Source organism: Buteo buteo, chromosome 18, assembly GCF_964188355.1.
Source record: "Buteo buteo chromosome 18, bButBut1.hap1.1, whole genome shotgun sequence".
Taxonomy (NCBI): Eukaryota; Metazoa; Chordata; class Aves; order Accipitriformes; family Accipitridae; genus Buteo; species Buteo buteo.
In genome coordinates, this window is record NC_134188.1 from 28,502,085 (window position 1) to 28,529,961 (window position 27,877).

At 53.3% G+C, this 27,877-nt stretch overlaps 1 protein-coding gene across 1 annotated transcript; it reads left to right on the top strand.

The window, feature by feature from the left end:
* CHRDL2 (chordin like 2) lies at window positions 1-27,823 on the top strand. Its single transcript, XM_075050473.1, has 11 exons — window positions 1-352; window positions 8,360-8,472; window positions 8,919-9,012; window positions 9,800-9,942; window positions 13,412-13,505; window positions 14,640-14,695; window positions 16,033-16,201; window positions 17,104-17,298; window positions 20,060-20,242; window positions 24,873-24,965; window positions 26,802-27,823. The coding sequence occupies exons 1-11, from the start codon at window positions 271-273 to the stop codon at window positions 26,879-26,881; spliced, it is 1,302 nt and encodes a 433-aa protein (XP_074906574.1). The 5' UTR covers window positions 1-270; the 3' UTR covers window positions 26,882-27,823.
* The last annotated feature ends 54 nt before the right edge of the window (window positions 27,824-27,877 follow it).

Below are 27,877 nucleotides of genomic sequence, written 5' to 3' on the forward strand. Positions count from 1 at the left end.
CCGCGGCACCCCCGGGCACCCCCGGGCACCCCCCGGGCACCGGCACCCCCCGGGCACCGTCCCCGTCCCCGAGGCATCCCACACCGGGACCGAGACCGCGGCACCGCTGGGCACCGGCAGCGGGAGCGAAGACACCCCCCCCCCTCCCGCCCCCAACCCCGGCACCGAGACATCACCGGCCACCGCACCGGGACCAGCACCGGGACGTCGGGCAGCGGCACCGCCGGGCACCGGGACCGAAGCCCCCCGGACGCCGACCGCCGGGCTGCGATGCTTCCCGGGGCGGGTCCCCTCGCCTTCCTCCTCCGGTGCCTGCTGCTCCTCTTCGCCTCCGAGAGCCGAGCCCGGGCTCGTAAGTCCCGTCCCCCGCTTCCCTTGCTCCCCTCCCGCCTGCGCTCCGTGCCTCAGTTTCCCCATCGCCGGGGTCCCCCCAAAATTTGCGGGGGGGGTGTGTGTGTGTGTGGGGGGGGGGGTTGCCGGCATGGCTAGGGACACGGGGAGGCTCCTCGCCGGGGCAGGTGCCGGTGTCCTCCGTGGCCAGGATGTTCCAAGCCACGCAGCACGCCAGGTCCCCCATCCTACCGCGACAATCCTGCCCTCCTGGGGACGGGGCCGTGTCCCCCTCCACCTGCTGCTGTCCCCGGCTGTTTCGTGGGGACGTACAGCGCCGAGCGCACCGCTGCTGTGGGGTGTCGTGGGCTGGCAGGGACGTGCTGAAGGTTTGGGACCCCCCCTCCCGTGGGCTAGAAATCGTGCAGGGCAGGGGTGGGGGCGAATTACAGCCCTTCCCTGTGCATCTCCCCTCCGAGGGTGGATGGGGACATGGGCGGTTTGGGGCTTTTCTCCACGTCCCTCCGGGGTCCATCTCCATATCCATCCCTTGTTCTCTCCTTGCTCCTGCTCCCAGCTGGCCGATAAGATTTGGGATGGGGAAGGGAAGGGAGGCTCAGCACTTGCTTGCTACAAAAAAGGCTTGAAGGACTTGGCCAGGGCTGTTTAGCAGCTTGGAGGGTGCTGGAGGTGTTAATTGGGGCCAGGAGGTGGGTTTGGCTTGGGCAAAGCACTGGGACCCCACCAGCGGGTGCTGGGCACCCCTACAATATCGCAAAGCCACCTGAGCACCGAGCAAACCAGAGCAGGACCCGTCATGTCCCCACATTTATTCTCCCCTTTAGTGTCCCGAAATCCCAGCAGAGTCTGTCGGTGGCTGCATTAGGGTGATTTACGACTTGCCCACTGCCAGCAGTGCATTAGGCACTCGGCAAATAATCGTCCTCCCGGAGCGCTGACCCAAAATGTGAGCACTGGATTGCTTGTCCCGGCGGTTGGGTGTGCTGGGGGGGGGAAAAGGCAGGCGGATGGATGGGGCTGTGCAGAGCCTTGGAGAGCAAAATCCAGGTGAGTTTGGCTACTTGCCCTCCCCTGCGCTCATCGAAAGCCGCTGAGCTCAGACCACAGCATCCGTTTCTTGTGCGAGGGATGTGGGTCTGACTCCCTGCCTCTGCCAGGGCTGCATTAACTGTCATACCTGGGTTAGGAGGAGGATGGAGACATCTCCAGAAGGTGAAACAGATGCTAGGTGAGGTGCTTGCTCTTCGGAGGTGCCTGCTGATGGTAGCAGAGCCCCTAAATTGGGCATAAACCATGATGAGTAGGGGCAGTAGGGGTTTGTCTGCTTTGGGAGGAAGCACTAGGGTCCATTTGCAGGATTTATAATGGTGTTGAAGGGCTGGGGACTGTGGGATAGGGACAGGATTGGAACAGGGAGGTCCAGGATCCCCTGCCAGCTCCGCATCGCTTTGACTGTGCTGCCGGGTGCATCCTGCAGTGTGGGGGGCTTGGCTGGGGCTCCAGGTCCCCTGTGGTCAAGGGCAGGGGGGATCTTGGTGACAAGATCCTCATCAAATTGTGGACTTTTCTCCACCATCCACCTCTGCAGCTCACTGCCTCACATTTTTCTCGTGGCCAAGCGCTCAGGGAGAATGAAGACAGGAATAAATTAGTTATGAGCAGGCTCATCAGCCAAGAGACCTACAGTGTCGTGTCTAAAAATAGGTGAGAAGCAGAAACACTCGGGCTCGAAGGCAAGTCAGAAAAGAAGAATTTGCCCACAGAAACAGGCTATTTTAGGGGATTTACACTCAGCTGAAACAATATCAGAGGCACAGGTTACTGGGCCGAATGTGCTGCAGTCCATCCACTATGAGTAATTCAGCGGCAATAGTTGAACGCAATGATGTTTTGGCTGGAGGCATTTAAACACCAGCATCTCTGGAGAGTGCGGGACAGTGGTTTTCCCCAGGAGCTTGGAAGTTGCTGTTTCATTTCTTTTCAATGTGGTTCCTGGAGAAAAAGGGGTTCCTGGGATCCATCTGTCCTACAAGTTCAGATCCATCATGATGAGGGACTAAGCAGTCCAAGATGGAAAGGACCAGGATGAAAAATAAATCCTACCAGCAGCCATGGTAAGGGAGAGGAGAGGGCTGCATGCTCCGCTTTAGACAACCATGCATCCCCTTGGGAAGGAATGGGGGAAAAAGGGGCCCTGTCTGCTGTTTGCAGAGCCCATCGGATGCTCTGGGTGTAGGACTTGGCTCCTCCACCCTGGGGAGCTCAGGGATGCTTCATGAGGCTGCATTTGCAGAGCTGCAGAGTTTTCAAGGCTCCCAAAGTCCTGAGAAGAAATTCCCAGCCCAGGACTGAGTGAGGCGAGTGCGTGGGAAGCGCTCTGAACATGAGCGGAGTCGTTAGGATGCCACATGTCAAGGGCCCAGTGTGTTTTAACCAGCCCCTTCTCAGCTAAGTTGCATTTTAAGCCCTTCATAAATACAGGGCTGTCATAGGAGTGCCTGGACTTTCTGTACCAGACAGTGCTTTTTACACTTTATTTATGGCCGCTCTTAAAACTTGCAAACTGGTTTGCATAAACACACCCCTGCACGCCAGGCGCAGTGCTGGCTGGCAGGTGCGTGACCTCCGAAAAAGCTGTCGGGGCTGGGAGCCTGGTTCAGATGTGCCTTGCTTGGGAGAGAGCTGTGGGGGGATCGCCCGGGGACATAGAGGTGGGAGAAACCCCTGTGCCATGAGACAAAATGAGAGAGAAGTGGGGCAAGACCGGCGGGATGTTTTGGTAGCATCCTTGTTGGAGCCAGTTTGGTACCTGGAGTGAAAGCCCCTGCTAGGGAAACTGAGGCACAGGGCTTTCCACGCTTTGGGGTCTCATGGGTGCGTTAGCCCCTCTGTAGCCACGAGTCAAGGTTTTACCTGCAGCAGGGACTCACCTCTGGGGACTCCTCAGTGTCCTGTAGCATGGAGGAGCTCCAGTGTAAGTCAGGACTGATGCGTGGTGATTCCCTACGTCCGGAGACCCGGCTGGGTAATGGGTGTGCGAATGGCAGCCGTTCCCCGGGCTGATGGAGCAGTGATGTAAAACCAGTTTAAAACCAACCATAACCCATAATGACCCTTGGGTCTGGGAAACCCTGATGTGGGAGTGGGGGCTGTAGGGGCAGGGTCTTGCAGGTGTGTATGTGGCTTGACTTTGTTGAGCATCAGTCCCCGTATCCAGAGGGAGGTGCAGTGAGCACGGCTCAGCCTGAGCCAAAGGACGAATTGGCAGCAGGACATGGTCTTTCAGTAGCCATCACGCGTGCAAGTTTAATAGCTCACCTTGATTCCTGCTGCCATGCTTGGGATCGGTGCAGGAGACCATCTGACCTGTTTTGGCCCCTGGTTCAGCCATGGTCAAAGTGCCCAGGCAGTGGGACGAGTCACACCACGTTGGGAAACCCATGGGGACATCCTTGTCTGCTGCGAATGTGGAGGGATGCAAGGAACTAGCTCAAATGGGCTGTGCTAGTGGGTGGGAGAGCTTCAAGGTACACATCTCATGGACATGCTGGCCCAAGGGGACTTGTCTGCATCCAAGGCCAAGAGATGTTGGGGGTGGTCAGACCAACATCGGCCAGTTTGATGGTTCAACAAGGACTCTGTGGGGTCTTGCTCGTCTCCCCTCATTTTGTGGTCTCTCACTGGATCTAGAGCAGGTCATGAAGACGTGGGATGGCATCTCATTGGTGGCTGATGTATGAAGCTGTTGAGATACATCCTAAAGAGGCATTCGGGCCATTCTGATGGTGTGAGGGAGACATCAGCAGTCACTGAATGCAGCGCAGGATGGGTTTCTCCATGCCATTCAGTTTGTCGCCCTCGATTGGTGTCTCTAGAGGATCTTGTGAACATGCTGCTCCAGCGGATTCATAGAGTGTCTCAGAGCTTCCACGACAGCCTCTTCTGGGGTTTCAATCTCCTGGTAGCTGGAAAGCTTCCTGCAATACCTATCCTAAATCTTCCAGGCTTTGCTCCAAGCTGATTGCTTCTTCTTGTCCCTGCCATGGCCGGAGATCACTCTTTTCTTGGTAAGAGCCCTCTCTTGCTTTGCCCTCCCCATCGTACTTTCCATCTCGTATTACATACCCTCCTTGCCGTCCAGGATGCAATTAATGATAATGACAATTAATGATAATCAAAGTAAACCAGAGCCTGGGCACAGCCTCAAGCATTGACCAGGGGTGTCCAGACCCTTGCTGCAGGTGCACTCCCCAACGTGGTGTTGGCTGGTGCCAACTTGGGCTTTGCCAAATGCCTGGGGACAGCTGGGCCAAGGGGGTTCCAGCAGGTGGGTATGGACATGAGCAGGGCCAGGCCACTGGCCCCAGACCCTGGCCTGGGGTATTCAATGATTTGGATGTAACCAGGTGGTCCTCACCCAAGAAAACACTGGAGCCGTGGCAGAAAATGGCTGTTGGAGGGGGAGGCAGGAAGAAACCTTCCTCCTCCATGATGTCCCCAGCAGAGCCCTTTGGGGTGGGCAAGGCAGAGCAGCTCCCACGTGGAGGAGCTGCTCTCTGCAGCATCTCCCACCCTTCCTCTGGGCATGAGGCCACAGGACTTGCTGCTGGGTGGCAGAGGAATCATTTCCATGGCTTTCAGTTGTTTTTTCTGGTTCATACAACACATAATGGTACTTGGAAGAGGAGGGTCTTGTTTCAGGGACTTCTTGTATTTGAGAAGAAACCGGTTAGATGGGACCTGTTCTTGGAGGTGTTTGCAATGGGGAACTTGCCTCTTTCCACCTCTGCTCCTGCTTCCAGGTCCCATAGGGCCACCTCCAAGTGTGGAGCCTCTGGCTTGCAATCTGCAACCTCTGGTTGTGTCTCCAAGGTGGCATGGACCAGGCTGGCCCGCTGTCTTCTCCTGTCCAGGGATGGCATGGTCCTCAGGAGTGAAAACAAGGTGATGGCTTCATCTGGGTTTTTGGTACTGAAGCCTTGAAAATGCTCCGCAGCTCAGGAGCCCTCTCTGGAAAATGAGAAGTAAAACAACGTGACTTTTGTGAGCATGCTGTTGCCGAAGACGCAATAAATAAGGAGACTGAACGGCACGGGAGCAATTTACTGCCACAAATGGCTTTTCACTCCAAGAGAATTGGGAAGATATCCAAAGTTTGACCTCTGAAAATGAAATTATTAGCCTGGCATGGGAAAAAATGATCCAGAGCCTCCAGTTTTTAAGCCTCGTCCTTCCATCCATCCCCAGCTTGCTTTTAACCAAATAAGCCGTCGCCTCTTGCCAAATACGCGGCATAGTGCTACTGAGATGCGGACAAGTGTCTGCTGCTGCCCAGCGCTGCCAGTCGGCTTTAATTTTACCAGCAGGCCCTTTGCAGACATGAATCAGGCTGCTTTCGAGGGCTGGACCCAAACCAGGGCTCCACTTGTGATTAAATGTTTGAACGAAGCAGCCAACTGGCATGGGAGCCTGCAAGCTGAGCAGGGCCGCGTCACATGAAGGCAACTTGATTTCTTCACCCTCAGCGTAATTCATGAAGATGCTGCAAGCAGGGAAAAATGAAGTCATTTTCTCACCCTTTTGCAAATTGACGATTATTTTTTTTTTTAGTTTTGTGGATTTTTTTTTCACTCTCTTCTGGGTTTCTGCAGTTTCCAGCCACATGCTCCCTATTCTTGCGTGGTTTGCTGTAAGCTCATGTCATGCATGGCCAGGAATATGGCTTTGCTGACTTGTCAAGAGGTTTGGAGCAAGCTATGGGGATGATGTAAAGACCTGAGTAGGGAAAAGGAAGGAAGATGCCTCTGCCTGTCCCTCTGATAGCATCCACCCCAAAATTATTGCAGATCTCCACCTCTGTAGATGCAATGCTGGCCCCACACTGCTGTGCTTGGGCCAGGTGCTCTGGACAGCAGGTAGCCACCTCCTTTGAAGGTACAAGTTGGAGAATCATGTGCTTGAAGCCATCAGCTCAACGATGAGCTCAGGGCTGCTGGCAGACCCATAGGGCTTGAGTTGGAAGGGACCCATAAGGATCATGACAGACCCACAGGGCTGCCCTTCCTAATGGCCACAGGGTCTGGCCGTGGTAGAGCGTCACTGGGGTTCATCCTGAGGATGGTCAGGAGCTGGAGCAAGGATGGCAGCCCACCACAGTGAATTTGTATGAGTTTTGCCTGGTTGGTGGGAGAAACACATTACACAGGTGGCATCTCCAGCTTCGGCAAGGTGGGACAACGCCGGCTGGGCTCTCTAAACTACTGCTTTGCCCCAGGTGACAGAGTGGAGCATGGGATGGCTTTTAGCATCGTTGAGGTGGTGAATGCCACTGAGCTTGTTTTGGGGACCCTCTGCTATTCATTGAGGAGTCCTTCCAGCAGCGTAGTGGGGTCAGCACCCGCTAGCTTGCCCGACTTCACACGGCGGGGTGGTGGGAGCTGGGCACCATGCCTTGGAAAACAGCTCTCTCCCCTCTCCCCGCATCCCCAGGGCACTGCAAGGTTTTAAAAGACCCATAAATGCTTCAGGGAGTGTAAATGTCTCCGCTGCCTTTGAGCAACGTAATCGCCCAAACTACCTCAAATCCCCTCGATGACATAACCTTTTAAATCACCTTCAGTTTTTAGTGGGGCTTTAAGCACTGAAACCACTAGTAACACATGTGGGCAGGCGTGTACTTATTCATGAAAGAGCTTAAGCCCTGGTGCATCCCTGTGCCTGGTCGGGGCTTGGGGACATGCCACGGGAGAGCAGGAGCAGCCGCCGGGCTGCAGTGGGAGTTATGGGGTCCAGGTTCCTGCAGGTCCAACCAGGATCACAGCTCAGTCCTGCAGGACCAGATGATGCTTTCTGATGTGAACATTAAGGATGACTGAACTGGGCTTTCTGGCCAAAGCCCTGTGGTTTTTGGTGGTGATTATGGCCACCGTTTGTCCCACAGGTCCTGCTGCAGGCTGGGCTCATCCTGCCAAAGGGTTGGTGTGTAACCAAGGGCTTGGAGATGGAGGGGGAACTTGCTAAAATCCGGGGAGACAGGAGATCTCCGAAGGGGATCTCTTTCACCAGTTGTGTTGGGCACCATCTCATCCCTCTCCCTGTGCCACGGCAAGGTTAAATCCATGCCACTGTAGGCAGGGCTGGATCGTTTCTGGGACAGACACCTCCAGTTTAGGAGCATACCTAGAAACTGGTTCTTCTCAGGATGATAGGATCAAGGAGGAAGAGAAAAATACACAGTTTTATGCTTTTTGGGGCAAAAAGTGGACGAGGTGGACTTGCTGTCCCCGTGGACAGCCCCATAATTGAAAAACGTGGTTCAACCCACTCTAGCCAGACCAGTGCCATGTCAAGCCCGGTAAAGCCAAGGATCTGAGCCTGGTGGGATGGGGCAAGCCAGCACAGTCCTGCTCCTTAGGCCTGATGCCGGGCTGGCCGCATATGATAGTGCTTGTCCAGGGATCCTTGACAGAATGAGCTGAAGCTCTTAGGGGGAGCAAAAGATTTTCCTTCAGAATGTGTTTCTACCCCCAAATGTCTTTTTTTTCTTGTTCTTGTTTTTGGGTAAGAGTCTCCTAAATTCAGGTTCTCCTACCTATCTCCCCCACCACTCCCAGCCCTTCCAGTTTCCTTGGGGGAAATTCAGTCTCATAGCATCACCCTGAAATCACCTGTCCATCTTCCAGTGAGCACTTCTACTGACCTATTTTAGAGTGACAACTCTAATTTTTGCCTCAAAAACATCCATTCTGTTCCTTTCTTGCAGAGGGAGTCCAGCTTACTCAGAGGAGTTGCTGTTTGGGTCAGATGGGTTCCAGCCTAAAAAAACAAATCATAGCCAAAAAAAAGGCTTTTGGGGAATGTATTCCGTCTGGGGTTTGGTGGATGGGATGCAGCTCATGGGAAAGAGCATGAAGGCACCGAGCTGTCCTTGCTCTTCTCATCATGGAGGAAGGATGGCTCTCCCAAGGACCATCCCCTTCTCTGACAGCTTCTCCTGGTTGACTTTCAGGGCCGGATATGTTCTGCGACTTCAACGGCAAGAAGTACAGCCCGGGCGAGAGCTGGCACCCCTACCTGGAGCCGCAGGGGCTGATGTACTGCATCCGCTGCAGCTGCGCCGAGGCACGTCTCCTGTGAGGTGCCACCGGAGGTGGCTGCTGCATTGGGGCATCGCTTTGGCAGCTTTTAAGCAGATTGGTTCTGGTGTCTAATTTAACCAGAGAAGCCCTTTCCAGTCCCGTAGGAAAGTTGGATTAATCGCTTTCCTTTTGAAAAAGGCCCCCGTCCCGCTGAGGGTGTTGGGTTGACCTTGTGAGGGAGCTGTCTCGGTAGCGTTGGTGGGCTGTGGGTGGAGGTGGCTCAGGGCTGCTGTGGGACCATGGGTGGTCTTTGATGATGAGAGATGAGACCATGAGCTGGCTGGGTTTGAGCTGGGGATGGAGATATCCTTGGCTGGGCGAGCTACACCAGCACAATCTTTTGTGATAATGGGGCCATCATCCAACATCTTCCTCCTCTTGCAGGGGTGAATGTGTAGCTGAACGAACCGTCTTTCTGTCTCTCCCCAGAACGCCAACATCAGGTGCTACCGGATCCAGTGCCCGGCTCTGCAGTGTGCCAGCCCCGTCACAGACCCCCAGCAGTGCTGCCCGCGGTGTCTCGGTAGGTGGACATCTCGTTGGAAGGGTTGACAAGGTGGCCGTGGTCCTGCTGGGCGTACCTCAACTGCAGTCACTTGAATGCTCACGCCTGGGGCAGTGCAGCGATGCTGGGTCTGGCCCTGCTCACAGAGTCACGGCAGCAACGGCAGCTCAGGCTGCTCGTGTTGCTTTTTCCCACCCAAAAAATGTCATTTTGATGGAAAAGGGCTCTCTACCAGACCACTTTCTCCAACTCCACCCCATCCCAAGAGCCTTGTAGGGACAAAATGTCAGTTCACAGTTCAGTGACAAACCAGAAGCCGGCACTTTATTCAGATCATTTACCAGCAAAATGTGTTGGATACAGGAAAAAAAAATTTTGAAGATTTTTAACAAAATTCTTGATTTTTCCCTTCCCCTGAATGTGATGACCTCCAACATCAGTTGGAGTCAGATCAAAAGGGCTAAACCTTTTTTTCTAATTTCCTAAATCGCATGTGGTTTTTGACTAGCTTTGCCACCACTCTGGCACGGCGTGGGACAAAACCCCAGGAGGTCAGACTTCCAGGTTTTACCTCTATGATGAATTCAGCATGGTCAGGGAAGCCCCATTCTCCAAAAGCTTTTGGGTACAAAAATCCCCATGGGTCACGCAATGCCCTGGCCACTTTTTCATGGTAACTGTGGTGTGTAAAGAGCTCCTTATCCTTTCGGGTCAGACTGATGGGGAATATCGTGAGCGCCCACACTACATGGGAGCCGGGTAGGGGCTGGCTCTCACCCTGCTGCTTTCTCATCTTCTTTTCCAGAGCCACATTCCCCTTCTGGCCTCCGGGCACCCGTCAAGTCCTGCCAGTACAATGGGACGACTTACCAGCAAGGCGAGATGTTCACCACCAGCGAGCTCTTTCCCAGCCGCCAGCCGAACCAGTGTGTGCAGTGCAGCTGCTCCGTAAGCTACCTGCGAGCCCATGGGAGGTGGGGAGGGCTCGGGGTCTGCTCCTGCACCCCAACAGTGTCCCACCAGATCAAAAACCTCATGAGGACCATTGGGTGGTACCAGCCCGTGGTGGGATGGTTTATCGTCAGGATCAGGTTATCAGTGCAGGAGACTGAACTTCTGCTGAAATGATGCTGGGTCCTCCCTGCCCAGCGACTAAGGACCACCGCAGAGCTGAGTGCTTCTCCCTCTGCCCAAATGCACTTTCTGGCCTCGACCCCGAGCAGGGTGTGCTGCAAAAGTCCGCTGGGCCCTGGGGTCAGAGCACAAAGCACTCACCTGCATCTCCTCCCCAATAGGAACAGCACGAACAAGCTGCTCCAAGGGTGGGTTATTCACTGGAGAGCCCACAGGGCAGTTCTGGGTGGACACACCTGGGGCTCCTTGGGGTGGGCAGGGGGACAGCTCTGTCCCCGTTTAGCACACCAGTGGGTGCATTTGCCTGCTGCGAGGACCAGTGCTCTGGGGCTGTTCCCACAGCATCCAGCTATCCCGTCTGCCCCACTGAGGCATCGTATGGCAGATGGCCAGCAGCGAGGACAACCGGGAGCTTTTCTGCATTTGTGCTTGCTGCAAAGCAGATGGGGTTTGCAGCCAGGGGAACCTGGAGGAGCTGTGTGCCTGCAAGGCAACACGGATGCGAGGTGCCAGCTCCTGGGCTTCAGAAGTTCTTGGCATGTCGAGCCTGGTGTTGAGCTGGGGAGATTGAGTTGAGCTCCAGAAAGGATTTGGTGGCTCCCAACTGCTGCTGGGTGCCTGGGTCTCAAGGTGCCTCCAGCAGCCAGCTCCTGCCCTGCATGGCTGGAGCTCACCCCCTGATGCAGCCAGGAGATGACAGCAGAGAGACGGGCCAGTGGAGCCTGGCAGTCAGAGATGCCAATGGGCAGGCATCTAGCCATCTTCATCCCCCTTGCTTGGATTTAAATGGAAGCTGAACCCAAGGCTGAGATGTGCTTGAGCACCAGGAGCTGGTCTCATCTGGAAACTCCTGCAGGGTGTTCACCAGCCCTCTGGGCTGTTGTGTGCAGAGGTGTGCCCTGGAGAAAGGCTGTGCATGTGCTTTCCAGGCTGTCTACAAAAAACATTTGCAAGAAGCATCTGCCTTTTATGCTGAGTTGCAATGACCTTTCCAGGACCATTGCATGCCCGTCTTCCTTGATGGTCCTGATTGCCCCACCTGAGGGCTGTGACAGTGGCCAGGATGCTGTGTGGTCCTCAGCGTGCATCCCCGTGATGGACTGCCAGCACTGGAGGGATGTTCTTTCTCCGTGAGCTTCCAGCAATGCCCTGAGACAGGGCTTGGGTCCGCTTCACCCAGCCCCCTCCCACAGGCTGAGATTCTGCGAAAAACCATCAAAAAACAAGTCCTGACCCTGCTGGGGATGCGTGAGGCAGCCTGGCCAGCAGCAATGGGGAAGGTGCATGGAGTGGGCCCGTGCGTGCCAGGAGCTGAGTGTTGGGAGATAAATGGAGCCGCTCCTCCTCCTTGAGAGGGAGCGAGGAAGGGGGATTTAAATTTCCAATGCTGGACTTGGACGCTGTGGGGAACTGCTTATACCAGCTACAGCCTCTGCCATAAAAAAGAAGAGGGTCGCAGACGTGGCTTTCACCGCCCATCGTACAGAGCCCTTGGATGGGACCAGGCTCCACTGGTCTGTGCTTTGCTTACAGCAAATAATTGGACTAAGCTTGGCCTGGAAAGAAAAAGGGGTGAGAGAGCCCAAACCGCCTCCCTCTCTCCTGCCAGGAGCACACACATGGTGGTTACCATCAGCTGATGCTTGATAATAAAGTATCCATGATACCAGGAGAGCTGCTCTGAGCCTTTGGTGCTTGTGCAAGCCTTAGAGCTAGGTGGCTTGGAGCTAGGTGGCAAGAGGAATAGCTTAGATGTAGAAATTATACAGCTTTTGAGGCTGGTTCCTCTGTTATGGAGCCCAAGTAGGTGCCAGGCCACCAGGCTGGGGACAAACGCCAGGCAGGAGCCCTCAAATCTGAGTGTATGTGCCCACCTGGCCCTGCTTTCCCACCCCATCTGCCACCATCCCCAGGAGCCTGCGGAGCTCTGTGTTCCTTTCGGAGGCACTGGCTTTCGCTCAGGCTCTGTTTATTCGGCAGGATAATGCCTTGGATACAAAAGGGAAAATAAAAGGATGGCTGTGGAGCCTTGCAGTGGCGGGGTCTCGCCGGGCTGTGTCTGATGTCAGCTGCTAGAACAGCTGCGTGAACAGCTGGTCTAAACCTCTTTGAAAACTGCCCTGAGACCAGAGCCTCCGGGATAAGTCCTGCTTTTTATGACATTTGCTCTTTCCCGCCTGAGGCAGGTCTTTGCCATAAGCTGCCGGTCAGAGGAGAAAGAAGGAAGAGGCTGGATGGCCAAACCCTGCTCCCTGCAGGTCTGAACCCCATGGAGGTCCCTGAAGTGGAGAGCAGGGTTTGGTTTGCAGCAACCTCCACCAGCTCCTCTCATTTACCAAACTTTTTTCCTCCTCTTCACGTCCCCTGCACAGCGGCTTGGCTTCCTGATGGTGGAAGAAGCTGCGGTGGTTTGGTTTTCTAAGGATGTCCTTGGCTAACCTCTTGGTTTCAGTTGACTGAGAGCTTGGGGATACCCCAGAGAAACTTGCTGCCTGGAGAAGAGGACCTTGCTGTTGAGGTCTGGCTGCTGTTGGGCTGCTGAACATCCTTAGCCCTGCAGCAAACAGGTGCAAATCCATTGACTGGGATGCACTGAAGTCAAAGCTGGCCTTGGCCTGTGGTTTTCAGCTTGAATCACTACAGCAATGATGTTTTCCAAACTAACCACCAAGTCAGTGGAAGAAGGTCTACATCTGAAGGTCCATCCACAGCTCTTGACCCAATGTCTTTGTGGGCTTGGCTCTGGTGTTAGTGAATAACCCAAGACAGAGGGAAGGCAGAGCTGTGGCGTGGACCCGGGTCTGGGTTCAGCATCACGCTTCCCCTTTCCACCTCTCCCCTCCAGGTCCTTGTCCTGGGACATGTCAGAGAAAAGGTTCTTGTGCCACTTTGAACTGGTGGGTGTTATGCAGGTGTGTGGCAGCTGTTTCAGATCCACTAGCATGAACGATGCCTGAGAGGAAGGCACTGCCTCCCCCTTTTTGGGGAAGACCACTCCACTCATAAGCATGTGGACTGGCAATCAGTGGACCAGCCATGCCAGGGGAGGACACCGCTCACCGTCCTGTACCCTGCAGGGTGAAGAGAGTGGCAGGACCAGATTTTAGGTTTTCATCAGTTGCTAGATGATTGGTGATATCCGAGGATGGACTGTTGGGGGGGGGCTTTTGATTTATGCTAGATCTGCAATTTGAAGTGCTGGCGCCCCAATACAGGGGACATACAGCCCTGTCCAGATCTTTATAATGCTGACAATGCTTTTTTTTTCCTCCTGCCCTCCTAGGAAGGCCAGATTTACTGCGGCTTGGTGACCTGTCCAGAACTGTTGTGCTCCTCTCCCCTAGCCGTGCCGGATTCCTGCTGCCAGGTCTGCAAAGGTAATGAGGGGCCCAGGAGCTGCTCCTTAGCGAGTGGTGGGAGACCTCAACTGGTTGCCATCAGATGGCAGGAGCCATTTCAGGCCACTTTAGCAGGATTTTGGAAGCCTGTGCTGTAAATCAGGCCACTTGCTATCTCTTGGTTGCACCAGGAAACAAAAGATGAGGGCTCAGCTTTTTACTTGCATGCTTTCCCTCCCACACCTAGTTGTGTCCTGCCTCCCTGCAGCACATATGCTGGCCAGAGCTGAGCATTTGCCCTGCCGCTGGTGCATCATGCAAGAGATGTGACCTGCATGGAGGGCAAAGTCCTCCAGACCACTCACCCACCAGGATGGAGATGGTTGTATGGACCATGTAAAGATGGTGCATGCTACTGTTGTTCCAGGGAAGTTTCCAGGACAGTCAGGGACAACCCCCCCCCGCCTCCACTCCAGTACGGCATGGCTGAGTTTCACTCCTACAACTCTCCGCAGGGGAGAAACTCTTGAATTTTCTGCTGTTTCCCCTGACTCACACCTGGGAGGGTGAGGAGAGAATCAAACTCCATGTCTCCAGATGAGACAGACTCAAGAGCGAATAGGCAGGTTCACACCTTGCTGACAATGAAGTCACAGCATAAAATGACTCTTTAATATGAGAAATATTTATGAAGCTGGAAAGCCATGGGGGTCTCCTTGTCAGGTCACATAATGACCTTCTCCAGGTGCCTCCTCCAAACTCTCCCCTTCTGCAATTTGTGTTCCTCTCTCCTAGTTTTCTTTGGTGCACGTGGGGCATGTCACTGACTGGGTGAAAAATGTCTTTGGATTTGTTTTTAATGCCAGATCATCCCAATCATCTCATACTCTACCTCTGAGCTGTTTTCATGCCACCTAACTTCAGAAGTCTGCAAAGCCATGTCTTCCTTGGAGACGAGCTCTTGTTAATAGTCAGTGGGGATAAAAGGCATTTTGGGGTATGACCCCAACTGGCTTTGGGTGATGTGAATTGCATATTTGAAGCTCTTCTCTCTCCAGACCTCGCAGGTGGGCCAGCACCCTGAAGAAAGCTGCTTTTAGTCATCTGGTTCCCAGAGAGCAGATCCTCATTCAGCCCTGCAGCATTTCACAGGACAATATTTTTTCCTTGCAGATGGCTCATATGAGAAGTCCACAGAAGAGGAACCCCTGCAGTTAAACAGAGGTGTTGTACGTGATGTTTGCATTTTAAAACTTAGATTATTACTTCTAGCACAGCCCCATTAAAGAGCTCAAAGAAAGCCATTTGCCCTTGGCCATAGTCTTCTACAAAGCAATGACCCACAGCAGCTCTAGGAAGGCAGGCAGTTCCTTGGATAGCAGAACCACAGACACCTGGTTTGCAGATGAATTGTGTCTGGGAGTTGACTTTAGGTGAGGGCTATCAGCATAGGCTGAGACCTCAGACCACCAGGGAAATACTCCTGTCCTCTTCCTCTGATGCTTCTCTGAAGTCTCTGGAAGACCAAAAGATGTGTGGGAACTGGAAATCCTGGGTACTTCTCCTCCCTGTTGGCCAACCTGGCTGAGGTTGGCCAGTAGGTTAAAACAGCTGAGGAACATGGACAGAGGAGACTCAGAGGTGACCGACAGCCAGATGTGACCCTTATCCATAGGGTCAGATGGTCCAAATCTCTCTTTGGGGGCTTTTGCTTCAGGAGATGGTGTCTCCTCTCCACCCTGGGCTCAAAGGTGTCCTGCCTCCCAGCCGCAGCTCCCACAGAGCAGCCAGCGCTGGAGCTGGCCACCAGCATGCTTTCCCCAGGCTGTTTTTATCGGCAGCCCCAGCAAGGAAAAAGTGACTCCTTGGCTGCTGAGGGTTGATTCACGGTGACATTTCAGAGCTGGGCAGCCCATGCCAGGTCTGTGGGATTAGGTCACTTACAGCTCCTGGCCCTGCCCTTTTCCATACTGCTGGGTGAAACGCCAGCATCACACCTCCACCACCTATAAAACCTCCAAAATAGACACAAGGGGACCCTTTGTGCTGCATGTCTTGTCCGGCGGTTTGCTCTTGGAAGCCCAGGCTCTTCCAGGGATTTCAGTCCTGCTGGCTGGCAGTCCCACACCAACCCTCCTGCTGCCAGCCAGGTGAGAGGGCAGGATACAGCCTGTCCTTACCTCTCTGATCCTGGTTGGGTTGCACGGATGCTGGTCCTCAGTTTCCCAGCTGGCATCTAGAAAAGACCAGCCCATTTGCCTGCCTGTGTTAGTGCTGTAGGACCTCACCTGAGGGCATTGGGTTGAGCGTGAGACGAGAAGGGTGCTGCCCCAATGAGGGTGACCCGCTTGCAGCATAGGGCGGACATCAAGGTGCTCAGGGTCCCTTAGGCGGTGGCAGGCACCGAGATGGCTCCTGGGTCATTGCTCATCCCTGTGTCCTCTGGACCTTCCACTCCTGATGGAAGGTGTGCAGGACGCTGCATGGCTTTTTCCAGCATGCTTTGGAGTGAGAACAACCCAACTGCCTGGGTCTGAGTCTCCTTCTTTTCTCTGACTGCTCACAGAGGCACTCGCAAGACCAGTGCTTGGGGGAAGCAATGGGCAGGAAGACACCCGGAGCCACCATGTCCACTGTTCTCAGTTCTTCCCTGGAGTTCATTCCCAGGAGCTTTAAACCCAAGGGAGGAGGTGGCACGACTGTGAAGATCGTCTTGAAAGAGAAGCACAAGAAAGGTAAGGGATGGAAGGGCCAGGCAGTCTGTAGGTGGCCTAAGGTGACTTCTCCAGGACTATGAATTCTCCAGGGAATCTGTTTCAGCGGCAGTTTTCCACCACCAAGTCCCACCTCCCTCTCTTCCACAGCCAGCCTCACCCAGCTATCTCAGCTCTGGTGGCCCACAGCCCCATGGCTGCATGAACCTATCACTTTCCAAAAAGGGTTGGAAGGAGATTGGTCCTTGGGGTGTTTTGGAGATCTGGGACTCCACGTGGTCCTTCCAGGACAGTGCCGCAGAGGTACAGGATGTTCCTCCTTGCACCTACCCACCACGTGCTGGGTCTGTTCCACTGCTGTGGTCTTCCTTCTGGAGGAGAGAGTAGGAAAGTGAGATGAGCAGGCAATCCCATGGAGCCAAAGAGGAAAAGACAGGTCCCTTCTCCTCTTGTGGGCTCTCCCACCACTGTGTCTCCAGAAGGGCTCTTTCCAGTCCTTGGAGATGAAGCCCTGGAGGAAATTTTGGGACCTCCAAAAATTTTCATGGAGGAGTCAGCAGGTGGCACTCTTCACTGTGCTTCACGCCTGTGACAGCCTTGGAGAGACCCTGGGCTTGCAGAGGCTTGGAGGCAGGTGAGGTCCTGCCCACACTTACCAGTTGCCTCCACCAGGGTGGTTGACCCCAGCAGCCTCCATCTCCTGGAGCCTGGTCCCCCTGCCCCATGGCACCTCCCGGGTGGGGTGGCTGCAAGATCCCAGTGTCCGCCGCTGCCAGAAGTGCTGCCAGAGGACCATGCTCCTCAAGACAGCAGGGCCACCCGTTTCTGAGGTGGTGAAATGTCCTGAGCTCCACCAAACCTTGGGTCTAGAAACAGGAGGAGGATTTATTTCCACCAGCAACTCTTTTCTCTCTCTCCTCCAGCTTGTGTTTACAACGGGAAGACCTACTCCCACGGGGAAGTGTGGCACCCTGTCTTCCGGCTCTACGGCCTCCTGCCCTGCATCCTCTGCACTTGCAGGGATGGTGTCCAGGACTGCCAGAAGATCACGTGCCCCAAGGAGTATCCGTGTGACTATCCAGAGAAAGTAGATGGGAAATGCTGTAAAATATGTCCAGGTAGGTAGGATCCCACCTGCTCCTGCAGCTGCCTTCCAGTTCCTTCCTTTAGCCTTGATTTAAAGCCCCAGGCAGACAGATGTGTAGGGGCTCACGTCGCTGGTGACCTGAATTCACACCAGGTGAGTTCAGCAGGGCAAGCACTGATGTAAGAGTTGGCCTGTCTTGGAGGGCAGCAGGACTGACCCGAGGTGAGGAAGCTGCACCGATCCCCAAAGGTTGCATCTGTTGGGTGGGTTGGAGAAAGATGCCCAAGAAGGGCCATGCTAAGAGTCTTCAGACAGATAGAAGGTGCTTTCTGGGGAGAGGGCATGGTCTATTCTCCAGACCTCCAGCTGGGACAAGAAATCATAGGGTTGAATTGTGGCAGCTGAAATGTAGTTTTGAAATTAGGAGGACACTTTCTGTGTGCAGGGTTATCTGTGGGACTCATGGTTTGTTTGAATTTGAGTTGAGGTCCCCATCCCTGGAAGGGGAGGGTTAGGCACACAAGTATTGGGGTGGGACAGGTAGGACTGGGCTGGGGCTGGGACATGGTGGAGAGGACCTTTTTTTTCAGGTTCAATGGGTTTTGGATCTCTCAGCTGCTTCTTGGTCTTTAGAAAGCTGTTTACCTTAAACCACAGACCTGGCAGAGATGTGGCAGGGCATGAGCTCTTCTGTTCCCACTGGAGAATGTTTTCTAGGTTATACCTCTCTGTACTGTCATTCAGCAGTAGATGTTTAGATGATGGACCACCCACTGCTTTCCTAGAGAGACTAAAGATACCTGAGGGTCTCTGAGCCTGACTGCAGATGCAGCAGTTTCTGGGTGATCTTCTCAGATGTGCATCTCCAAGGTGGTTTTGTGGAGGGGTCTCACCAGGGAGAACAAGCAAGGGACATTGTTGCATTTAAGAATGGGGGCAAACAGGCTGCAAAATAATTTCAGCTGGGATTTTCAAGGTTTTCCAGCCTCTGAGCAGGGAGGTTCTGGGATGGCCTCCCCGGGGAACGAAGGGCAGAAGCTCAGCTTGTTTTAATAAGGTTTCTGATATGTTTATGAGCAGGATTTATGACGTGGTGCCTGGTGGGAATGGGATGTGATGACTGAGCAGAGCCCTTTCAGTCTTGCATTCCCATTATAGTGGGTCTTTCTGATTTAAAGTCTACAACTTTCTCTGCTGGGATCTCTCGTCTGCTGTTCAGCCTTCATTTATTTCCAGTTAAACACTCTGACCCAGCCAAAATGTTTTTCTTCTCGCTTTCCAGTACTCGTAGATAGCAATCACACACACATACACATTGCTCAGCCAAGTTACACGCTTGTCCTTTGCTTCACTGCACAGAGGTTTCGCCCATCTTCTTTTTCCAGGCAGTTTCCACGACTGTCCTCCTCTTTCCTTCTTTGTGCCCAGTAGCTTGGAGAGAAATGCTGAGTGATTTCTATTTGCAAAAGGGATCCCGATCAAAGGGGAATTGCTGCGATGCATTGGTCAGATGGGAGACCGTCGCGGCTGCTGGGGGCAGAGCTAGTGGCCAGGACCCCTGGGTCCCTGCTCCTCCTCCCCAACGCTCTTGGCCATGGAGTGGCTCCAGCATGAAGCTCCAAGGTTGCTAAATACCTGTCGTACCTGCGAGGACGGGTGGTTCCTTCCCCGTCGTGAAGGTGGGGCTTCCTCGATCGATGCAAAGAGCAGCCCTGGAGTGGGTGAAGTTTAATGGTCTGGGACGGAGGTTTTCTTGTACCCAGACCCCATGATGAGGGTGGTGGGCTGTGGTCGTCCCCTTCGTGTCACGCTGAGCCTGCAGAGCTGAACACTTGTCTTCCCGTTGCTGAAAAAGCCCTGCTTTGCATCCCTTTAAATTGGGATTTCCATCCCCTCCCTAAGAAGAGTAGCTCAGGACCGCCCCAGAAAGCACAAGGGAGAGCAGAATCAGGCCTAAAATAACTGTCCTACTAAAATAAACCCCACGCGTCTATTTATAGCCAAACTTTCTTTCGAGTAGTGTAAAAAGCTTCAGCATCCAAAATGACTGGGAGAACAAGGCTAAATTCAGCAGAGCTGGGCTCCTCTGCGTTCCAAGGACCACAACCAAAGGCAATAAATCTCCTTCCAAAACCATGGGGGATTCTTAATTACTCCAGATACATTAAAAGAAATTAAAAAATTAGCAGCTGTCCTTTACCAAGGATGTTGCAAAAGTCACGTAGGGTCCCCCCCGGTGCTCCTGGTGTGGGTGTCCCCGCCGTTGCACCCCATACTGGGAAAAGTCTTGGGCTGGGACTGAGCCCACCCGCGGGGCTGAGCCGGGCGCACTGCCCAGGCAGCCCAGCCACGGCGCTGGCTCCCGTGCTGTGGGCTCATCTTTTCGCTTCGCTGACATTGCTCCTCCGGGATGGCAATGGGAGCGAGATGGGAAGCTCAGCATCCAGCCTGGGCTTTGCAGTGATGATGGCAGCAAGGTCCCTGCAGCAGGTACGGGGGATCCAGGTGGAGAAAATCCCCTTTCCCCGTCCCCGCTGGTATAGATGCTGCCAAAATCAAGGGGAATGGAAAATACGGGGATGAGCAGGTCCACAGATCCCTTATCAACATCTCCCTTTGCTGCTGATCTCGGCGCTGGGAATCGGAGCCTGGGAGACAAGGTCCCATTCAGAGATGCAGCTGTGCCACATCAAACCCAACAAGATGCCTTTCCCTTGACCTGGGTGCTGAGGTGGCTCCCCCAAGCTCCTTCCTGCCCCTATTTAATGAACTCTGTTCTTGTTTTTGCCCAGAAACCAGGGTCAAACCCACCGATGAAATAGTCACCACCCGGTGTGGCAAGAACCCCAACCGCGTCCTAGTGTACATGTTTGTGCCGCCGAGCTCGGAGACCTCCAAGGAGATCCTCAGGACGATCGCGATCGAGAAGGAGCCTGCGGAAGAGGTGGAAATCTACAACTGGAAGCTCATTAAAGGTGAGTACTGTAACGAAACCAGCCAGCAACGGAGGAGGTGTGTGTGGAAAACTGGTGCTTTCCAAGCTTTGTTCAGTTTTTCAGGCTTTTCTAGTGGTGCTCCAGACCTTGTGTAATGAGTCGAAACCTGCTGACAGCAGGTTGGCTTTTCTCACTCCCCCCTTTCACACTCTTTTGCTGCAGTTGCGTGCAGACCAGGGGCTGGAAACCACTTTTGGCCTCAGTGTACCCCACCACAAGCTGCAACACCATCCAGAGGCACAGCACGTGGGCAAACAAGGCAAGGGCCATGGGGCTGCTCCTCCAAACCTATCCGCTTCCATGCCAAATGCACATGGAATACAACCCAAAACTTGTTCTGGTCACTCCATATTTTTGCTTTTGCTCTTCCCCCCCCACTCCATCCATCACTGCGAGCAAAGCTTGCAGAGCTGCTGCAAAGATGCACACAGAGGGGAATGAATTGCCCCCAGTTCACTTTTTGGATGGGTGGATTTGGATGCTCCTGTTGGTGTGTCCTCCAGAGGTCAAAGAATCTCAAATACCCTGTCAAATGACACCAGCGTCTTGCTCTCTCCCCATACCTTTAGCTGTGCAACATTCTTATGGACCAGAGGAGCATATCTCTGCTAGGGGCACTTGGTCCAGTAGATATTTGTGTTGTTTCTCTTGGGCCCGGGAAAGCGTTGCAGTGCCCCAACCCCAAGTCTCCATCGGACATACTCTACCTCTGGCAAAAACTTGTGCCTTGAGCACTTGAGGTTGGTCGCACCCCACCTACGGATACAGTGACCCTCAGCCCCTGTAGCTGGGTGTCTTCCGGACACGTGTGGGCAGATATTCTGGTCTTCTGGATAAGTTTCCGTCTCACCTCACTCTCTAAGGAGACTTCAGCCCTCCTGGAGCTGGCTCTTCCCAGCCACCGAGGGTGGGCACACGTGGATAGTAGCCGGAGAAATCAAGTCCAGAGACGGAGCCCTGGCTGCCACCATGTTTCCATCCTCCCCCTGCCATCCTCCATCCTCCATGGTGCCCCTCTCCCCGTCCTCCCCCCCGCCTCGGCAAAGCCTCCTTCACAATGGCACCTTGTAGCTGGAGGACAGCTCTGAGCCTGCACTGTCTGGGCCCCACCGTTTCCTCTCCTCGCTCCTTGGCAGAGGTCGCCACCCAAACCTTCTTGCCACCTTCTGAGGCCAAAAGCTTCGCGTCTGCACGGAGCTCCCGAGCCCTGCCAGCCAAGGACAGGGGAGGCCCTTGTCCCCGAGGCCAACACAGCTCTTTTGCTTGGCAGAGCGAAGTGTTACTATTGGGAAAGAGCATGAGCTCAGTCACATATGGATTCCACCTCTCCATGGTCCATCACTCCACCAACAGAGCAGCGTGTGTGGAGAAAAGAGGCTGCAAGTCGCGCCTGGAGCCTGTCCATCTGCCTTTGTATGGGCTTATGATACCTACGTGGCCTCATCTATTTCTGTGCCGGGACAGTTTCCTCCACGAGGCAGGAGTCGGGAGGAGAAACCGGTGCCAACACCCAGCCGAAAGCTTTACCCAGCTTGCTGGTGGTGCACGACCAGCCCCCACATGAGTTGCAGTGGGGGCTTCCCCATGTTTTTAGGGGTCTGAACACCTCAGGAGTTTTGAAAAGTGACTTTCCGGTGTTTTAGAGCGGGAATTGTCGTGGGGAGTGAGGAAAACAAAGGAGCAGGCAGGATCAGCACAGCTTGAAGGGTCTGTCCTTCAAACTCCTGCCCTTCACCCTGCCTCGCTGGAGGCCTGGGCTGTTCTGGAGGCATGGTCCCCCCACGGACCTCTTTCCCACGTTTACCCTGCCAGGCTGTTGGTTAGAAATTAACAAAAATACTCCTTTCTATCCTGAAAATCTGCAACTCTGGGACCTTCAGCAATCCCCAGTGTTTCACCACACTGGTGTACCCTCACACCTGGGCTGGAGGGGACCTGTGGGATCCAGACCAGCCATCCTCACGCTCTTCTGGCATGTGCTTGGATCTTCTGCCATGGAGACTCTACGGCACATGTAATCTCTTCTAGAGCCACAAACTCCTTCTTAAGGGAATACTTTTCCCAATGTGCAACCTCCCTGCAGCTCAAGCTCATGCCTTCTCATGCTTTCCACCACAGAAGTGAAGAGCAGACTCCTTTCCTCTGATGCACCTGAAGAAGCCATCAGCCTCTGCCACTGTCCTCTCTTACACAGTTTAAGCATTTGATTTTTTTTCAGTCTTTCCTTGATGTTAGAAATTTCTGGTCCTTCCCGTAGCTCTGCTCTGGACTCTCTCTCTGCCTTTCTTGAAGTCCAGATCCCCAAACAGGGTACAGGGCTCTGGTCAAAGTTTGTGTCCTGCTGGGATGGGTCTCATACACCCATGCTCCCATCTCCATCCACCTGCCGAGGCTTTGTTTTGGAGATGACTTAGGAGGTCCTGAGACCAGTTTCTTGAATTAGTCTCACTTCACTCCCCAACCCAGCATTAAGTACCACATTTAAAGAGTCACGTTGGTTCCCCACGAAGTCGGCAGAGAGAAGCAGTGAAGGTGTGTCCTGTCCTCCCATTTTAGGATGGGTAGAGTGGCACTGTGGAAGAACCTGTCTCTCCCTTGTCTCTCCAAAATTAGGAAAGATGATTTGCTCCCTTGGAGATGGGGCTGGTCCTTAATTCGTTCCTTGTGCTCTACTGGACTCTGCTTGGTTTTTGGTCCTGAGGCAGTGCTTAAAGCATAGAATCACAGATCGGTTTGGGTTGGAAGGGACCTTTCAAGGCCATCTAGTCCAACCCCCCTGCCATGAGCAGGGACATCTTCAACCAGACCAGGTTGCTCAGAGCCCCGTCCAACCTGACCTTGAATGTTTCCAGGGATGGGGCATCGACCACCTCTCTGGGCAACCTGGGCCAGGGTTTCACCACTCTCAGCGTAAAAAATGTCTTCCTTACATCTAGTCTGAATCTCCCCTCTTTCAGTTTAAAACCATTACCCCTTGTCCTATCGCTACAGGCCCTACCAAAAAGTCTGTCCCCATCTTTCTTATAAGCTCCTTTAAAAGCACCAAGGAAGGTGATAGGTGCCCAACAGCCTCACCACCTTCCCTCCATCTCATCCTAAACTTTGCAAAGAACGCTCCTGTCTGTTGGACAGGATCTGCTTGCTGGGAAATGGCATCACCTTTTACCAGCTCCATCCTGTAATGCCTGTTTGGCGGATGGCAGGCGCAATGGGCTATTCTTATCTGCGCTGCCTCGTGCTCTCCTTGTGCGTGCTGGAGCATCGTCGGCATTCCTCCGCTGCTTCCCAGCTCCTGGCATCTGTCAGAAACGACCATCCGGGGGGCCAAAGGTCTCAGCCAGCTCTCCGAGGGCTCTTGGGTGAACATTATCTAGGTCGGTTGATTAAAAGATGTTTATCTCTTGTAGCTCTTGTTTAAAATATCCTCTTGGTTACTAATGTACTGGAAAGTGCTTCATCAGCCACGGGGACTATAAGCACACCCTCCTGCTCCTTTCTAAGTATAGACCAGAAGGATTTATTGAACACTTGTGCCTTTCTTGCGTCATTAACAGTTTTATTATCTCCATCCAGTATCTTCTTTTGTTACTGGTAGGACTTCTTTTCCTGACCCACTTAAAGGACTTATTAATAGTCCAAATATCCACATATTTCTCCGGATGTCTTTGACTTCCTGTATTAATTTTCCACAGTCCATAACATCTCGTTTATATGGATTGCTAGCCGGTTCCCATTCGTTACATACTCTTTTTATGTGTAATTGCTGCTGGGAATCAGGGAAGGTCTCTTAACCAAATAAGGGGGACCACGTTGCCTCTCACATCTGCCGACAGCGAGAGGCTGGATGCACAGGGAGCCTGGCTGAGAGGTGGGGAAGGCTATGCCAGGCATACCTGCCTGGTTTGTCATGCTTCACAGGCAAACATGAATATTCTAACCCCTAATCCCACAGAAAGGTCGCTTCCGTTGCTAAATGCAGGTTCTGGTTTTCTTGGGTCAAATGTCTGAGTCAGGCACCTCCACTAACGGGATGGTGCTGGCACAGGCAGAAATACCAATCTTTGCTGAGGTCATTCATGGTTTTTCCTGTCCTGGAGGAGTGTCAGGGCTGGGGGCAGAGAGATGGAAAACTTTGGTCCACGGCTGCTTCCAGGAAAGGAAAACATCTGAGGATGGAGGGGCCTCTGCGGTCGGGGAAGATAGGTGGTCGAGAGTCAGCAGAGAGGACGGGGATCCCAAGATCCCGTCGGTCTCACCTTTATTTCTTTTATGGTTTTAGGGGAGATCAGACCTCCTCCAATGTGAGATGCTTTTCGGAGCAACAAAATCTTATTGCTTTCACCTGCCTCGTGGAGTTGTCCCTGCCGTGTTCTGATTTAGCAAGCAGTTTTCAAATGAGATTTCTCCTGGTCCTTGGCCAGCCCTGGATTCACTCCCAAACTCCCACCAGGCTGCGGCAGCAGGCCCTGCATTGAACCAGAACCCTGGGGCATCCCGCGCAGGCAGTGTCCCTTTTGCATCCCGGGAGGGGACAGAGGTGTGCATCCAAACCTGCCTGAGCCTTAAATTGAGCGTCGCAGAGTCTGATGCCCTGTGTTTCCCTCTGCAGGGATATTTCATCTGATACAGACCAAGAAGATCAGCAAACAGGAATTCAAGCAAGAAGCGCAGAACTTCAGGCTGATCACCAGGACGAACGAAGGTAGGGAGAGAAAAATCCCTTTTCCCCGCTCCGCTGGCAGACCCTGTCCGAAACAACCCCATGTTTTGCTGCATAAATCCCAGCACGGTGTGGGGAGCCAACCGCAGGGAGAAGGCTTGTGCAAACATAGCCAGCTTGGGGCTGACCTGTCTTCACACGCATATGCAACACTCCTGGTTAGCAGTCACATTTTCACTTTATGGTATCAGAAAGGGCAGCCAGCTTTCTAAAAGTGGATGCACGCTTGTGAAATCCAAAGGCTTTGTCTCTCCAAAGCCCGTAAAACTGTTTGATTTTTATATTTAATCCATCTGGCATTGCAGGGGAAAAAAAAATGATGCAAGGGATTTGAAAAAAATAAACTCTTGAAATATTTTTAAAAATCATTCTTAATGTTCTTGGATGTGCGTAAATGTTACAAAAAGCAGGAATGCCAGTGCACATGCCGAGAGTGCCTGTGCGGAGTGAAACTGCCGTGCTATTTCCCCCTGGCTGCCTCTTCGCCTGGGCTGGGTTAGAGTTTAATGGGTTAGGTTCGGATCGGAGCCATTCCCGTATTGTCCAGCACCCACGGGTCATCGGGTCAGCCGGGAACAGCTCTGCTGCCCAGTGCATACCAGCACATCCAGTGCCCCGGGGAGGGTGGAGATTTGTTTTCACCTCCAGTCCGTTCGAGACAACATCTCTTGACCAAACCCTGGGGGATTTTTGAGTCCCTGCTCCCCAGCTGGGCTTCGCACCCTGATGGGGTCTCTGGCACATGCCCCCTTCTTCTTGCCTCAGTTTCCCCTGACAAATAACCCTGTTGTGAAACCATCCCTCTGCCGTTGCCGCAAGTTCTAGGAAAGCATTGGCCGGTGATTTCTTCACAACAGGAGATTAATTCAGCCAGAAAATATGCCCCCCCCCGGGGATAACGACATTAGGGCTGCATAATCCTTGCTGGGATTATGGGGGAAGTGACCACCTAGAGGGAATGTAGCTCCAGCCACCTCCTGCACATACGGGGATGATGGTGGTTTGGGGGGGGCAAGGAGAGGGGTTGGGGAGCTTTGTGCCCATTTTTGGGGTATTGCCCAGTTCCCTCCAGTGCATTGGCTTTGCAGGGAGTCTGCAGCTCACCGGTGAGGCTGTGGGGGGGTTCTAGGGGGGTTTCTTCTCCTCCTGCAGCAGGATCTTCCCCTACCGTAGGTGGTTGCACAGCCCTGCATGAAGAGCCAAGGCTGGGGCAGCAGCAGAAAAATGGGTATAAATGTGGGGGTTTTGAGCAACCCACCCCAAAGAAACGGGGCTGACAGAAGAGAGGAGAGAAGCATACCTGCCCACAGCCCGCGAAACGTGAATTTTGGCATTCTGATGATGAGTCAGAGGACAAGAAAAATGCTTCTTCCCCCTGAGAGGCAGGCAGTCAGCACGAATCCCAGACACGCCGGGGAGGACATGGCCCTAAGCGCTCATGTTAAAGCATCCTTTGAGGAGGCAGAGAGGGGGATTTATCCCTGTTTCAGACTGAGGTCCTTTTCTTTTAAGAGCGTGCGAGTGGTTTCCAGGGAAAGCATTGGAAATGCTGTTGATTGTGCTGCTAATTGCATTGCAAGAGGTATATAGGGCCCCTCTTGATCTCACATACCATTTTAATTGCAGGATGGCAAAGTCTAGGACTGGATTATGGGACCACTGATAAGCTGCTCTGGCCATGGCCAGTGTTGCGGGTAGACCTCTCTCCCAGCATGGTCTTTGTGGGTCCTCCAGTGCAGAGGTTGCTATGCGTGGGGTAAATTGTGTTTTCCTGCTCCAAGGGTTGTTGCTAATGAGTGTCTGTCTCTGCTCATCCAGGTCACTGGAACATCTTCCGAGCCCAGACATCAGAGCTGAGGATGACAGAGAGCCCAGAGAAAGAAACAAAGAACTTGTAAAGAAAAAAACTTTAACCTAGCTATTGATTTATCTACACAGACACACACATACACACATACACATATATATGAAAAAAAAGTTGCATTATTAAATAGACTGGCACAGCAATAAAGGATACACTAGTGTAAATTACAGAAACTCCAGCAAATGAACCAAATTGAACCGCGTTGAAGCCACAGCTGTGGAGGTGCCTCTCTCCAGTGGGAGAGTGCAAGAGGCCGGCCGTCGTCTCCTGCTACCGAAGGTGTTGGGTGTGCAGAGGGAGGAGGGAAAGACGGCGGAGGTGTGAGACCTGGTGTGATGTGAAGAGGTGGGATACATCCCTGACACCCCGGCATTTCTGAAGAGCATCAGGAGCTAGCAGTAAAGCAGAACGTGACCGTGCTTTTTACTAACCGCTGGCATAAAGATGACCTGCAAGGAGAGAAAAATCATCCTTATTTCTTTTCTTGGAGCCCCTGTGATCTGCAAAGGGTTTCTTTGGCCGAATACCCTCCAAAGGGCATTTGTTGAAAAATCTTGGGACTTTTCTCCTCTGTTTCAGCTGGGAGGATTCTTTTCCTTTCTTTGCAGGTCACTTGATGATGTAGTTTTTGGGAGGACCCACCTGCTGACAGGGTCTGAGACCCCGAGCACTGCACTAAGGTCGCTACTAAGCATGTTATTATGCTATATATTTATATATATCCTACATAATATCTACTGGGCTGTATTCACAGGAGGGGCATCTCCCAAAGGGCGAACAGGACCATTTCTGCAGCGTGGGGAGGAGGGCGTGCAGCAGCATCACCCTCCCCCTGTCTGGAAATAGCTTTGGGGGATTTTCAGGTTGTTTTGGTACATGTATTTATCCCTGGTTTCTTGTTTTATTCTGTTTTGATAAATCTATTTATTTGGTGATCCAGATCTGTCCGATAAATCTGATTAAAGCGTCTTCTTGATTCAGCCTCCTGTGCCGGCTCTCCTTTCCCCGTAGGGTCTGTGTTCCGACTCGG